The following is a 16,707-nucleotide window of genomic DNA, read 5'->3' on the forward strand; positions in this document are numbered from 1 at the left end:
AGGAACCACACAGGATACATTAAAACAAAATGGGAGAAAGAACTAAACATTGAAATATCGAGGAGGATTGGCGTTCTATGTGGTGTGCACAGCATTCATCTACGAGCTCAAAGAAGTGGAAATATTTGGCTGGAAAAATGTGATTCGTTTTTTCATTACACCTCTTCTAAAAAGCAAATTCTCTCATTCACAAGAACAGTGCTGGAGGCAGTGCAGAAACATGAACGCAGATCACTCCCATATATTTTGGCTATGCCCAAAAATTAAAACTTTTTGGAGTAATGTATGTACAACTGTGGGGAACATTCTGGGATACACAATTCCTAACAATGTGAGGGTCCTATATTTTTGTGTCTTCAATGAGAATGTGATTATTAAAAGAGACTGGTACCTATGTAAAATACTGTTGATGGCTTGTAAAAAAGCTATAACAAAGTGCTGGTATAAAACAGAGTCTCCAAACCTTAATCAATGGATGGACAGAGTGAAGGAAATATGTTTAATGGAAAAGATAACTTTCTCTCTCAGATCTAGAGGAGAGATCTTTCCCAGGAAATGGGAGAAACGGACTGCTTTCATCAAAACAATTGAGGACGCTACACGTTAGCAAGTAAAGACACTGGACATTAAATACAAGATTGACAGAGGAGCCCCCATGTTCTTGTCTGTATGTTGTTTTGTTTTATGTTTTTGACAGTTTGTTGTCAACCTGTGTCCCCTTAAACTGAAAAGAACTAAATAAAAAGTATCAAAAAAAAAGAGATGACATTTGGCGCTATATAAATAAACTGAATTCAATTAAGAAGAACAGTTAAAACAGTGATAAAAAAATGACATATTTGATTTGATATTTTAAAAAAGGAAGTCAATTTGTTGCTAAATTTGAAATATGACAGGCTTAAGAAAAGAAAAAAAATCATTTCGAAGTAATCAACGATCAGCTTCCTAGTTACCATGACAGCAGCAACAATATTTTGCTAATACAAGTTAAAGTCTAATACGGTATCAGCATCATGATTCACAATGGCCAAAGTTCATTTTGACTGATTAATCATATGATGATAAGTGTCCAAAACGCTAAGTAAATTATTGCCTACATAAAGCTTTGCAGGATCTTATCAATACATGTTCTAATAGTCATTAGATTTATTGTCCTAATCTGCAAAAGGCTGTTACACCTCTTCCTCTCTCAGTGCACAAACGTATAAAAGGTCGAACTTTGCTGCTTCAGTTTGGGTCTTCCATCTGGTCCAGAGGTGTGTTATAGGCATCCAGTGAACTTTTGAGAATCTAAATCAAGATGACCAAGCTCACAATTCTAGCAGGTATATCGAACATGAATATGAACATTGCCTGTCATTCATGCTTTACTATTTCATAGAATGTGTGTTTTCATATTCCTCACTTTTGTTTCCCTAAGGCTTATGCCTGGTTTTGTGCCACCTGGGTAAGTTGTAATGCCTTTTCATCACCTACCAACATTTGGTTGTTCACTTTAATAGCATTGCTGGAGAAAATTTCTTTTGAATGTTGCTTTGCTCATACACAGGATCTGCCAACAAGATGGAGTGCTACTTCACCAACTGGTCCCAGTACAGGCCTGGTCTGGGAAAGTACATGCCACAAAATGTTGACCCTTTCCTGTGCACCACCCTCATCTATGCCTTCTCTATCATCAACAATAACAACGAGCTGGTTACCTATGAGTGGAACGACGAGGTCCTCTACAAGTCCTTCAATGCTCTGAAGACCAAGTAAGTGGCCTGTGTTGAACTACCTTCAATCAAAGGTCAAGAAAGGCTATAAGCTGAAAATTTCTCACTGTCTCTAAATAGTAAATTTTTCTAGTAAACGTAACAAGCGATTTGTGAGAAATGTTACATGACCTCAACATACCCTGCCTGTTGTTTGCAGGAATCCTCACCTGAAGACTCTGCTGGCTGTGGGTGGATGGAACTTTGGCTCAAGACAGTAAGCAATACTCCAAACAACAGAAGCAAATGTATGACCTTCCTAGCAATAAGTGAAAGAATCAAACTATTTTTAATATTCCAGTAAAGTTAGTACTAACATTTAGAAGCTTTTGGTAACTCTCCCTATACCAGCTGAAAAATCCCCTAATCTTTTTTTCTAATGCAAGCTTCTACATATTATAAAATATGTTGCTAACTTTGTATGGTTGAGAGGCCATTGACGAGAGATGTAAAAATTCAAACGGTATCAGGGTCAAAGCTGTTTTTGCAGCTAAAGGGTAAATGCTGTTCGCAAGCCTTTCTTAAAAAGTCTCTGGGTACCTACTGGTATGAAAACACAATACAATTTTTCCTGCAGGTTCTCAATCATGGTGTCAACTCCAACCAACCGTCAGAAGTTCATCCAGTCTTCTATCAAATTCCTGAGGACTCATGGATTTGATGGGCTGGATCTGGACTGGGAGTATCCTGGTGCTCGTGGAAGTCCTCCAGAGGACAAGCAAAGGTTCACTCTGCTCTGCAGGGTCAGCACAAAACTTTCTTGTTTAAACTTTTCTTTGCAGCTATTCTGATGTGGTCTCTGCTGTATTGGACTCCATTCTTACTTCATTTGTGCTGCACATTGCAGGAACTTGTTGCCGCCTATGCAGCTGAGGCCAAGTCCACCGGCAAACCTCAGCTCATGCTGACAGCTGCGGTGTCTGCAGGAAAAGGAACAATTGATGGCGGATATGAGATTGCTGAGATTGCCAAGTGAGTATTCTGTTTTGAAAAAATCCTCAGAAAGAAAACTGTGGGAGTGTTTTAAACATGACTCTTTCTTTTCTATTCTCTAGGGAACTGGACTTCATCAATGTGATGACCTACGACTTCCATGGAACTTGGGAGCAGTTCACTGGACACAACAGCCCCTTGTACCGTGGATCAGAGGACTTTGGTGACCTCATCTACTTCAACACTGTAAGTAATACTGGGGAATTATAAGAAAGCACATTTCAGTGGTATCTCACTGTGAAGTATTAGTTTACATATTCCATTCATTTTATAGGACTATGCTATGAAGTACTGGAGAGACAATGGCACCCCAGTAGAGAAGCTGAGGATGGGATTTGCTGCATATGGTCGTACCTTCCGTCTGACGTCATCAAATACCGGTGTTGGAGCCCCAGCTAGTGGCCCTGCAGCAGCCGGACCATACACACGTGAGGCTGGATTCTGGGCCTACTATGAGGTAGTGCACTAGCATAAAATAAGTACCATATAACCTACAGAATCAGCTGCTTTGGCATTCAATGATCTCCATAAAAAGACAAAAAAGGAACTGATCAATTGCAACAGCACAAATGTTACTCATTTTCATTGGTTTAGATCTGCACCTTCCTGAAAGGAGCCACCACACAATGGATTGACGACCAGAAGGTTCCCTATGCATTTGCAAACAATGAGTGGGTTGGATTTGACAACCATAAGAGCTATGAAGTCAAGGTACATTGGACTAACTTTGCGTCAACTCTAAAGATTTAAAGCATTTGCATTATATACAAATGGGCTCCAACATTTTCTTGTCTTTGGCCCAACAGGTACGCTACCTACAAGACCAGAAGTTTGGTGGTGCCTTTGTGTGGGCCCTCGACTTAGATGACTTTGCTGGACAATTCTGTGGTGAGGGCAGCCACCCTCTGCTGGCTCATCTGAACAAACTTCTTAGCATTGGTAAGCCAAAGACACATTTATGCAAAATGCTTTCCTCAATGCTTTCCTTTGTTTATTTCACAAACCACTATGTAAGCCTGGCATCGCAAGCATACAGGGCAATACATTTCAGATAAGATGGCAGGTGATAACTTGAATTACTACAATACTTTACAACATAGCAGTTATCAGCATCACTCTGATATGGGCTATAATGACTCATACTGTAACCACCAGAGTGTTAAAATCATGTGCTCTGTTGTTCATATGATTCAGTAGAGTTTGTCTGAGACTTCAGTGGTATTTATCTTCTGCCTCTCTCATTCAGAGCTTCCACCTCTCCCACCAACCACCACCCCCAAACCTGGTGCTAGCACCACCTCTCCAGCTACCACCACCCCCACCACTACCACACATGCCCCAGGATCTGGCTTCTGCAACGGCAAACCTGATGGACTGTATGCCAACCCAGACGATGAAACCAGCTTCTACAATTGTTCTGGTGGCATTACACATATATCCCACTGTGGAGCTGGGTCTGTCTTTGATGAAAGTTGCAAGTGTTGCAGCTGGCCCTGACCTATGACTGGTGGCAATATGTATCAAAATTGTCAGCAATTAAAAATACTGTGCAAATTCTTTTGCATCCCTTTTGTGTACAGTCATTTATCTGAATGTGTCAATATTTAGTGTTGTAAAGAAACAAGGTATGCATTTCTGATTTAGGTTGCAAACTGCAAACAAAATCATTGAAGAATTTTGCTACAACCTAATGGGAACTGCCCAATCAATCTAATTCCATCTTATTGGAAATTATAGAATAAAGAAATATTTCATATCAATGGAAAATAAGCAGAATTAAAATCAATCAAAAAAACCACAGCATGGAAGGTGTGGCTGAGACACCAACCAACCAATTAATATATCATCATCCATCCATCCATTTTCTATACCTGCTTAATCCAAGGGTAGAGCCTCTCCCATTTACCATCAGGTTACTGGTAGGGTACACTCTGGATGGCTGGCCAATCCATCATTCCAATTTTTTACTTTTTTATTGTAAATGAAAGCAACTTCACAATCTTCATTAAAAGATCATTGCTGCTTCGGTATAATTCTTCCAGATAAGGTATTAATAAATAGCCTAAACCAAAAATGTCAAATGTGAGGCCATAGAATAACTATTATTTTATATATATATAACTATATATATATATCCTTAGCCAGCAGTTTTAAATAGGATTCTACGTCGCCCGCTCTGGCCCCTGGAATGCATTTGACTATGGCCGCTGGTGTCTCTAATGCCACGTTTCTGACTATAGAGCTGCCAGTTACCAGGGTTTTGTCCGCGCGTATGTACATGAGTGGGGGATAAATCTATTTGAAGCGTGGACAGGTCGATGGTGAACCACGGGCTTAACTTTAGGACAGAGCAGGTGAAAGCAGGAGATGGAGGGAGAGAACTGGTAGCCATGCTAAGCTAGAGAACCAGACACACCGCTAAAAAGTGAGAATAAAGATTAAAGATCTGTAGGAGTGAGTGTAAGAATAGAACAAGTATATGATAGAGTTAACTATGCAAAAATGTGTAACTTATAAGAAGAAATTGAGTGACACTTAATTGTCCAAAGAGGAGCAAGAAATTCCACAGAACACAATCAAGGTAACAGGAAGTGATGCAATATGTCCCCTTTTTTCTGTCTTCTCAAACCCCAGCTGGTCGAGTCTGGTTCTGCCAGAGGTTTCTTCCTGTTAAAAGGACGTCGTCTCTCTGCACAGGCACGCTCATATAGACTCTAGCAGAGTGGTGTAAAAAGATTTGTTTAGTGAGGTGAGTTTTTGTCTTTCCTCGCCAGCATAAAGGACATCTGCATTCATGAGTTGACATTTTTACCAGAATGTGTGCAACTAATAAAAGTTTTCTACTCGAAGTAAAAAGTCAAAGACATAGCAAAAACAAGTGATAATGCATTGAGTCGAGCCAAGGGCATAACCCAGCACATAGGCCTTTCTAAAACTTTCTTAAAGAGTTGATTTTACAGTTAGTGTTTCGTATGCATGACACAATAAGATGTAGCTTGGTTGGTGGGTTTTAGAGCTGCTTCTGAGACAATTTTTCAACCTTTTAATTGAACCATGCCAGCTGTATTCAATCTTTAGGCAGCACGGACATGGCTTGTGTGGAAGGGCTGCAGGAGAAAGCCTCTTCTCTCTAAAAAGAACATGGCAGCACAGCTTAGGTTTGCAAAGCTGCATCTGAACAAACCACAAGACTTCTGGAACAATGTCCTTTGGACAGAGCAGACCAAAGTGGAGATGTTTGCTCGTCATGCACAGCAGCACATTTGGAGGAAACCAAACACAGCATATCAGCACAAACACCTCACACCAGCTGTCAAGCACGGTGGTGGAGGGCTGATGATCTGGGCTGGTCTGCAGCCACAGGACCTGGGCACCTTGCAGTCATTGAGTCCACCATCAACTCCTCTGGATACCAAAGTGTTCCAGTGTCAGATGTGAGGCCGTCTGTCCGACAGCTGAAGCTGGGCTGAAACTGGCTCATCAACAGGACAAAGATCCCAAACACAGCAGCAGATCTACAGCAGAATGTGTGAAGAAGAGAAGAACCCAGGTGTTGCAACGGTGCAGCCAGAGTGCAAACCTCAGCCTGACTGAGATGCTCAAACGTTTACTGTACTGAAACAAAGTTTCAGTGTGAAGACTTTATATGACAGTTTCTGCCTCACTCCTGCTGCTCGTGATTCAAATGGAGGATGAAGCAGCTAAAAAGAATCCGACAGCAACTCTTTTAAGCAGAAATGTCTGATTGTTTTATTGTTGTTGATGTCTGGAAATGTGCAGCCCAATCCTGAGGTCCGTTTCACGAAGCAGCTTTAGTGAAAACTCTGAATTGATTAACCCTGAAACGAGGGAAACTCTGAGTTTTCTGTTTCACAAAGGGAGGTAACTTAAGCTCTCGGTCAGTTACCGTAGTAACAGACTCTATGAACCTAACCTGGTCAGGACCAGGTTTTACTCTCTGTCTCCGCCCTCTTTCAGCCATTTGATTTCCTCGTTCATTCAGTCAGCAGAGCGAGTTCTTCTACTTCTATAAGTCCATCAGGCACAGCAGGAGGCGACTGTTTTCACCAACATGTCCTTTAGACAACGATCCCGTGGATGAAGGGATGAGAATTATTAATATAATATTCATCGGGAGATGGTTATCAGACCGCGCATAGATGTTTTAGCATTTCCAGACAATTATCTTTTTGAGTGGCACCATCAGAATTTTGTTGGGACAAAAGGAAAAAAAGACAAATAAATATTTGTATGAATAGGCTTAAAAAAGATATATATAGGCCTATTGTATTATATAAAGGCACTTGTTTCTTGGGGTGGACTCCCTCCAGGGATTCCCTCAGCCACTGGCCTTCCGTTAGAGGTGGCGGTGCTGGGCACCACCCGTTTTACGGGCATCTGCCTTCTTTCTGTTGGCTCAGTAGAAGTCTGTGTTAGATTCGGTTCTTTTAGTTGGAAGCTCAAGAACGGACCGGAGTAATTCAAGTGAAAATGAAGTCTTTATTTGTAGTCACACGGCAAAGCATATGCTGGGCTCAGTGGGAAAGAGTCCCCGCAGGAAGTCTGTCAGACTGCGCCTCGATTTCCGGGTATCATTTGTATTTATAGCCAGGTTGGACTCACATTCGACCGAGTATGATTGGACATGAGTAGGTTCAACATGCTTCGTCATATTCTCTGGATCAGCCCAAAACAATGTGTGTGTGTGAATCTGCCCTTGCTTTCCCAATTGTTTTGTCTTTCTACTCCTGGCTCACTTTAGGTCATATGGAAAAGTACTGAGACTTATTTCATTCATAATTTCTAAGAACAAAGCCAATTTTAACAATCCCCCTTTTGAAGTGATTTTATCATTTCAACTAATTCAGTCAAATAACTGAGGTAGGAATGTAATCTTCTGTGTTTTGTCACATCTGTATTAGCAGTAGCAAGTTTTTAGCAGCCCCCCCAAACTGCAAGAGCCACTTACCTTTTGAGATGTACCACAATCAGATAGGAGATTTCTGCCATCTCCATTTTGAAGTGACTTCATGTGTTATTATGTAAACTTATGTGTAAGCTGTTCTTATTTGCAATTAAAGCAGCAAGCAAGTCTTCATTGCACAGGAAAAAACAGAACTAACACCCTTTCGTCAAACTTAATGAGTTAATTGGATGTGACAGGTGAACTCTAGTGACCCCTGGGTCATGAGGTGTGGGGGGAGGGGGGGTTAGGGGGAGTGGTGTTAGGGGAGGAGTTATAGGGAGGAGTTTAGGTGGGGAGTGGTTAAGGGACGGATTAAGTCTAAATAGTTATTGAGTGTTTAAGTGAAAGAGTGTTTAATGACAGAATAGGTAGAATAAAATAATTAGGTAATGTATAACCCATGACTTTGTAGAAGGGCAACCAAGATGGATCGAATGCACCGTCACTTTGGAGCCTCAAAATCGAAAGCTACTACACATGTACATTCTGTACCTGACATATCTCCTTATCGCGATCCAAGTCCAAGTGCCCTCCAAGCATACATACAGAAAGTCTAAAGCAGCAACTCGCTCAACTGAAACTGCAGCTCAGCACCAATAAATGTATCCTATGATCCTATATCCTATGTCATCTCATTGAGAACAAATGAGATGACAGAAGGGTTGGGTTTTGGTAATGGAAAAAAACTTACAACATTTTAAGTATCTTATGAGTCGGCGGGGGTTTTGGGTTTAAGAACAATAGTTGATTGGCAACGTCAGGGCAAATAGAATAAAAGTTGGTTATTTTCAGAATAGAAAGAAAAAAAAAATGCCCCGAGGGTAATAAGGATATGAGTAGCCAATATGATGAGGGAGAGGGTCATGGGGGTTACATCTAAGTTAGTTGATTAGGAGGGGGCTGCAGCTACGGCTGTTGGGGGAAATAACTAAATGATTAGTGTATAAATGAATGAATGGTTCATTTCAGAATAGAAAAAGGTTTGTTTAGGGTATAATTTGCCAACATTTGACAACTTCAGAGATTTTCTACCAGTAATGTGACACTGTGTTACTGATCTGGTAAAAAGTCTTGGAAAACCTCTTCTGAGTTTGGGGTCGATTCATATAGGGAGGCTGTGAACAGAGTTTCAAGTCAAGAGAATGCTCCATTGTTTTACCACATGACCATCAAGCATGAATGGTCTGTAGCTCATTTTAGGAGGGGTGGGAGTAAGGCTGGAGAGAAAGAAACAATCAATCAGTTGAAAAAAAATTACTTCCTAAAGCATGTTTCCTTTACACTTCAGCTGTCTTATCTCTTCATCGTATGTGTTTATCAGCTTCGACATCCCAGAGCAGTTTATGCATGACTGTTGGTTGCATGCACACGTCCAGCAGCCTTGTTACGAAAGTCTCATCCCATGGTTCATATGAGATAAGAAACATAATGAAAAAACAAAAAAACTCACTTCTCTGACAGAACAATGTGATAAATTCACCCTGTTTCTTACAGAAATCAAAGTAATTATGTAAAATGTTAAAAAAGATTATTCGAGAAAGCCCCTGAAACAGGTTCATATGCACAAGGAGCTGTTAATGTAATCTCACACCAACAGTATATCTGCATCTCCACCGGACAAGAATAACTTGTGTATGTTACTCCTCATACATTATGTTACTTTGCTGCTAAAAGATTTATTTAACTTCAGTTGAGCAGTGTAAAGAACATTTTCAGGAACCATGTTACTCATCCATATAACTTACTAAACATCTAATTAGCTATATTCAATATGATCTGCTGTATTCATTGCAATTTATTATTAATGAAGGTAATCACACACACACATAGCCAAAGACAAACAACTAAGTTTTCAGGAGTGCTGACAGTTTTCTAAGTGTTAAATCTCAGGGAAACTTCATCCGAGAGCAAATACTAAACCAGACAGATTTGTCAGCCTACTTCAAGCAGGCTACTTCTAAATAGGAATCAGCACACCTATTAACTAGCTCGGAGTGAATAAAAGTTTTAAAAATGAAAAAACAAACAAATAAAAAAAAAAAAACATCCCCTGTGCTGCAGCAGCAATGGTAGGAATTTTCCTGAGCGTCTATGACTGTTGGACAACAACCCAGAAGTTGATCTCCTAGGGGTGTTTAGAGTTGATATTAAGAGTTATTTAAGTTTTAAAAATTTTAATACAAAATTTGAAAATTTAAAAGAAAAAAAAATGTAAAAACCTCCTAACAACATGCAAAGAAATAAACTACAGTCAAAATAAAGTTTTCAAACAGAGTGCAGCATGTTCCTAAAGCACCTGAGCACCAAGTTACCCACGAAGTGATCAGAACTGATCAGAAGTGATCAGAAGTGTAAAGAGATAGATGTTCCCTTGTGATTAAATTAAAGTCAACATTTAATAAACTTCAGAATTTGATTTTCCACTGTGGGAAAATGATCACCATCACCTGTATGAATGAACAGTTTAGTCACAGAGGCACTAAGTATGTTCTCATGAGAACAGGGTACAGCCAAGTACAGGCTTAGAAAAATTAATTTGGAGCTAGTGGTAAGTCCCTTTTCCAGCAGGGTCAGGTTCTCAGCGGTCACCCTGAGTACTACCAATGTCTGATTCCATCTTTTATTCTGAGATCTCGTGAATTTCCAGTTAAACATTTATATTAGATACGTGTAACAGATAGTTAGATGTACAAGTCATATCCTGCATCTGCTGTTACTGGCGAGCTGTTAACTCAAATATGAACTAAATCTTCATGGCAGCAAAAGACTCCAGCGCGCACACACACAGAAATGTAGTCAAGAGTTATCTTTCCACAAAACCTTTTAAGGGGTGCATTGCAATTGTCCAACCAGGAACTGTAGAAAATAAGCCAACTTTCTGATGAATCACACTGAAGCCACTGTAAAGTTTTTTTGTTTTTTTTTACAAGCATAATGCCCCACTGTATAAAACATGTTTAGTGCGATAAGTCAAAGGTGAAAGTGGATAACATTAGACTCTGCTCTTAAAAGCTTCAATAAACCAGTTCACATATATTCCTGATAAAATAATGTTAATATTGCAACATTCCAAAATATTGGACCTGAATCTGACTTAATGTCTGATCGTAGTATTAGGAGATAACCTAACTGTACTTAAGATGTTAACCAGCAAACAAGGCCTGAGTTTATTCAGCCTTGATGACTTCAGACTCTGCTCAATCCATCCTTCATTTGAAATCAAAACACAATAACCTCAACTGAGATGGCTTTGTGGTAAGATTCAAACACGAACAATTGTTCGATCTGATGAGTAAACACACGAACAAGTGAGCATGCAAAGAAAATATACTGATCTCCTGGAGACTCAGGATTAAATATAATAAAAATGATCAAAGTCTCATCTTTCTTGAACTGTTTAAGACATATTGGTTACTGCCTCAGCTCCGTTTTGTGTTGTTTTTATGATCGTTTATGCTCCACGAAAGATTTGATTAAGCTGAAATTAAAACTCCATGCTTTAGTTTTGCATAAAGACCTTATAAATGTACACTTCGTGCCCACCAAACTCTTTTATGCTCTTAGATTTTACATGAATGTAACCTTAAAACCACTGCTAATATTATTCTTAAGCTTGATTCGTAAAAGATTTTGAACATGAACAACTTTCTTGATCTTACGTGCTAATGATTTGTAAATCTTAAATCAACTTAAGCTGAAGGCGCTAGCCAAATTCTTTAACCCCATTTCCCCACCTTGGTTTATTCAAGACAACTACGTATTTAAAGCTGCCGTCGGCAGGTTTTCAAAATTCCGAGTCTAAAGTCGGAAAATTCGAACTGATACAACTTTCAGGTCCCTCCCCCTCTGTGGACGAGGTTGTGCACGTGAGTTCACACCAGTGTGCGCGCACACAAGCTGGGGGCAGACTCACGCTCAGCATGGAAGACGTGGTTGGTGACTGTTCTGCTCAGATAATGGATCAATAATAAACCTAACGTGATTGGTTAAAAACAGCCGGGAGTGCTCGGTTTTTGCAAGCACGATTACAGGCTTCAGAGGGAGCTACAGAATTCCGGATTTTTCCTAAACAGCATATTTAATATTGTACTTCCAGAATCCCATGACAGTTCAAGCTAATATGACTAAAAAAAAAAAAGTTGCAGACGGCAGCTTTAACTTAAACAGAATACCGGCTACACACTCGGCTCTTGTCTGGAATAGCTACGGACAAAAGAAGAAAAATAAATAAATTGGCAGACAAAATCTTGGTGATGGGTGAGGACAATGAAGACAGGCAATATTTTGCAGACAATGAAAACCAAAAATATATACGTAGCCTAGGTGTCTCATGCAACTGCAGTAAAGGTGATATTTAAAAAACGAAACGTTATTTAATTTAACTAAAAGAGGGCAGAAGGTCTAAACTAGCCACACAATATTAAATATTCTGCATCTAATGATTAATTTCTCACATCTTTGAATTACTACTCGTGCAGAGTTCAACACATGCATGGTGGATAGTGCGATGGTGATAACGGTTCTACTGAAACAGAACATTTCATGACACAGAACATGTATCCTAAATTGTATATCCAACCAGCATGAAAACTCCATCCACTGTAGATGATGGCAGCAATATCCATTGTTTCAATCTTATTCTACTTTTTTATTACCATTATCATTATTTTTTAACCAAAGACAAACTATGCCTTTCATCGAATTTAAAAACTAGATTGGATACAAATTAGCACTTTCACCAATTGCAGTCTAAAACAACAATCAAAGGGATGATAGATTCATTTCAGAAGTTGGGTCTAGGGAGACTTTCCAATAAAGAATATCAATTTGCTATCTGGAGGGACCAACAATGGATATAAATCAGTTAATTTACGTGTTGAGGGTCGACTAAGATAAAAGAATCCTAGTTTACCCCCGTTGTTCTTAATATCTGACCAACCCACATCCGCACTAATCATAGTGTGACATGATGTTGGAAGTTTGAAATGCAATGAAATTACACACAAACTGTTAGACTGGTCTTACAATTATAGCATAGCTATGATACGACAAGTGAAGTAACACATTACAACTCGGCATCTCTTGTTTCGTGTGCGTAACAGTGTGTCATCCTGTTCAGGGATGGTACCATATCTTGTTCTTTGACCCTAAACTCGAGATTTTACATATGTGACCCGCTCTGGCGAAATGAGTCGGAAGTCGCAACGTTCTATTTTGAGGTACGGGCAGATAACATGAAAAAACAATGGATTAAAAAAAATTTTTTTTTTAGCTAATTTCAAAGAATAGACATTAAAAAACAATCTCCCAAAGTTGTATAGTCCATATAATTGAGGAAAGGCATGTAAATGACAATTCAAGTTGACTTGCAAGTTGTATTAAATGCGTTAAAATTTAACAGGTTGAACAAATTTATCGACTCCTCTCCCGTTAACGTCTACCGTTCCTATTACCTCTGAGGATTTCCCTTTACCTCTGAAACGTCTCTATCTCTGCTCACTTCATAAAACCAATCAAAATGCTTAAAAATGTACACACACAGTGACACAAAGGCCCACAATAGGCGGGAAGTCACGTTTCGAGTGACTGGTGCACGCGATTGGTCCAGCCATCACTCCTGTCAAACTAGCTATCTGTGTTGGTGTAGCCTAAACTAATCGTAGAAAGTCTCTCAATATTCGTCATTGTCAAAAAAGTCATCGTCTTATTACAATATTAGTATCGTGTAGTACTGTAGTATAGTGTAGCGTGTTGATCTGTGTTTTTGTTTTAAAATGTCATTTGCTAAAGAAAGTAGAGTTGCGAAAGCTTTAAACTCTCGTGGCGTCCAATTTTAGCTCTGCTGCTGGACAGCAAGACTTGCTAGCGCTAGTTACGGATTTTTTTTACTGAGGTGGTATCTTCTGAAGAAGAAAATGACAGCGATGTCGAAGACTCGGATATGGAAAAGGAGCAAGAATTCGCCACTCATGTGGAAGATGACGATGAAGTCATTGAGCAACCTGTGACTGATATTAATGAGGTGACGAGGGCTATGTCGAGCTGTGGAGCAGTGTGTGTGGGAACAAAAATAAATATTTTCTAATCATTTGGGCTTCAGTCTGGTTTAATACCATTTTATATGTGTACAAATGCCTTTGGTAAAATTAAGCTTTAAGATAAAGAGTTTATCCCCTTAAATTCACAGGATTTTGAAAGCTATCAACAAAAAAACGGGCAAAAAAGTTTAAACGCGATTTTCTCAGGTTTTCAATCGTAAAAAAAGAGTGGAAGATCATAAATCAAATGGCCATATTTTGAAAACCATCCAACATATGACTTTGACTATGGTATCATTTTAAAGCTTATTTCCATTCCTTTCTTTTGATACCAAAATCTCAATTTTGACATTTGGGTCACTGTGACTCATTTTGCTGGATCAGGTCACATATAGTGTTAGTAATGTAAGAGGATACAAAGCTTAAAACGTGCAGAAATTAAATAGTGGTATTCTAATTAAATGTCATGTCAAGAGAACGGCTGCATATGTTCTTACGAGTGCTAGGATTTAAAAAATGATTTTGCTGTTGTTAAGATGCAACATCAATGTAGAACTTTAAAGAAATCAAGAAGCTATCAGGAAGAGACATATATATATATTTATTTATTTTTATTTAATTTAATTTGTTTATTAGGACATTATCAGTAAACCCAAAATCAGTGTCACAGGAGAAGGAATTACAATATCCATTTCTTTTTCATACACACACAAAACAAGAACAAAAGAAAAGAAACCCCATCCACCCTCCCCACCCCCATTGGTCTGCACTTATAATTTTCCCCAAGCAAACCTAAGCACTGTATAGTCTATATAATGTGCTCTAATCTATGGCTAGTACTTTACAAGTTTAGCTAAAAATTACGGGCTGGAAACTGCAGATACTTTGTCAAAATAAAAGAGGAAAGGCCGCCATGTAGTGAAAATATTCTCAACTGATCCTCTTAAAGAAAATTTGATTTTTTTTCCCAGTTTTAAGAATAACATCACATCCTCTATCCAGGTATGCAGTCCTGAAGCAATTGGTGACTTCCAATGTAGGAGGATACGTCTACGGGCAATTAGAGAGGCCAATGATAGTACATTAAATTTTTGTGCGCTGAACGTAGGGTAGTTCAGAGGCACCCCAAAAATAGCAATAAATAGACAAGGTTTTATATCAGTCTCTAAAACTTCAGACATGATTAAAAAAAAATTCTTCCAAAAACCTGTCAGCTATGAACAGGTCCAAAAAGTGGGGGCGAGATGTGATGGAACAAAGGTTCATCTATTACAGGCCTCACTAGTACCAGGAAAATATTTTGCTAATTTGGCTTTGCTTAACTGCATCCTATGTACCACCGTAAACTGTACTAGGTTAAGACGGGCACATGATGTAGAATAATTCACTTGTAGTTTGGCTTTATCCCACCATTCGTCCTGAAACTGAACTTCCAGTTCGGCCTCCCATTCACATTTGATTTTGTCAAGAGGAGAGGGGTTTAATTTCAGAATAAAAGTATATAATTTGAATGTTAGTCCCACTTGCATAAATGGCTTATCAAGAATATGTGGTGATGATGCCTCCTGAGGCAGATGTGGAAATGTAGTACAATGGTCCTTAACAAAACTCCAAAGTTGAAGATATCGAAAGAAATGGTTTTGGGGGAGATCAAATTTCTCTGACAAGGATTTGAAATCTGCAAACACACCATTGAGGAATAAGTCTGTAAATGATCTGACACCTTTATAACTCCAGAATGCAAATGCAGAGTCAAGCTTTGGACCGTTATGCAATAATCACTACTTTTTGCCATCAAAGCTTGACTCTGTTTGCAGATTTCAAATCCTTGTCCGAGAAATTTGAGCACATTATATAGACTATACAGTGCTTAGGTTTGCTTGGGGAAAATTATAAGTGCAGACCAATGGGGGTGGGGAGGGTGGATGGGGTTTCTTTTCTTTTGTTCTTGTTTTGTGTGTGTATGAAAAAGAAATGGATATTGTAATTCCTTCTCCTGTGACACTGATTTTGGGTTTACTGATAATGTCCTAATAAACAAATTAAATTAAATAAAAATAAATAAATATATATATATGTCTCTTCCTGATAGCTTCTTGATTTCTTTAAAGTTCTACATTGATGTTGCATCTTAACAACAGCAAAATCATTTTTTAAATCCTAGCACTCGTAAGAACATATGCAGCCGTTCTCTTGACATGACATTTAATTAGAATACCACTATTTAATTTCTGCACGTTTTTAAGCTTTGTATCCTCTTACATTACTAACACTATATGTGACCTGATCCAGCAAAATGAGTCACAGTGACCCAAATGTCAAAATTGAGATTTTGGTATCAAAAGAAAGGAATGGAAATAAGCTTTAAAATGATACCATAGTCAAAGTCATATGTTGGATGGTTTTCAAAATATGGCCATTTGATTTATGATCTTCCACCCTTTTTTTACGATTGAAAACCTGAGAAAATCGCGTTTAAACTTTTTTGCCCGTTTTTTTGTTGATAGCTTTCAAAATCCTGTGAATTTAAGGGGATAAACTCTTTATCTTAAAGCTTAATTTTACCAAAGGCATTTGTACACATATAAAATGGTATTAAACCAGACTGAAGCCCAAATGATTAGAAAATATTTATTTTTGTTCCCACACACACTGCTCCACAGCTCGACATAGCCCTCGTCACCTCATTAATATCAGTCACAGGTTGCTCAATGACTTCATCGTCATCTTCCACATGAGTGGCGAATTCTTGCTCCTTTTCCATATCCGAGTCTTCGACATCGCTGTCATTTTCTTCTTCAGAAGATACCACCTCAGTAAAAAAAATCCGTAACTAGCGCTAGCAAGTCTTGCTGTCCAGCAGCAGAGCTAAAATTGGACGCCACGAGAGTTTAAAGCTTTCGCGACTCTACTTTCTTTAGCGAATGACATTTTAAAACAAAAACACAGATCAACA

At 38.8% G+C, this 16,707-nt stretch overlaps 1 protein-coding gene across 1 annotated transcript; it reads left to right on the forward strand.

The window, feature by feature from the left end:
- Positions 1 to 1,300: 1,300 nt before the first annotated feature.
- Positions 1,301 to 4,244, forward strand: LOC142377961 (acidic mammalian chitinase-like). The gene is made up of 11 exons (XM_075462301.1): positions 1,301 to 1,325; positions 1,421 to 1,447; positions 1,550 to 1,754; positions 1,915 to 1,971; positions 2,332 to 2,497; positions 2,602 to 2,726; positions 2,810 to 2,933; positions 3,022 to 3,204; positions 3,342 to 3,458; positions 3,554 to 3,686; positions 3,994 to 4,244. The coding sequence occupies exons 1-11, from the start codon at positions 1,301 to 1,303 to the stop codon at positions 4,242 to 4,244; spliced, it is 1,413 nt and encodes a 470-aa protein (XP_075318416.1).
- Positions 4,245 to 16,707: the final 12,463 nt, after the last annotated feature.

The sequence above is a fragment of the Odontesthes bonariensis genome, chromosome 3 (genome assembly GCF_027942865.1).
Source record: "Odontesthes bonariensis isolate fOdoBon6 chromosome 3, fOdoBon6.hap1, whole genome shotgun sequence".
In the NCBI taxonomy this organism is placed as follows: domain Eukaryota; kingdom Metazoa; phylum Chordata; class Actinopteri; order Atheriniformes; family Atherinopsidae; genus Odontesthes; species Odontesthes bonariensis.

Coding starts and splice junctions, on each gene's coding strand:
- LOC142377961 (XM_075462301.1), top strand. CDS start 1,301: ATGACCAAGCTCACAATTCTAGCAG. Junction 1,326..1,420: donor CAAGCTCACAATTCTAGCAG/GTATATCGAACA, acceptor TGTTTCCCTAAG/GCTTATGCCTGGTTTTGTGC. Junction 3,205..3,341: donor GATTCTGGGCCTACTATGAG/GTAGTGCACTAG, acceptor TCATTGGTTTAG/ATCTGCACCTTCCTGAAAGG.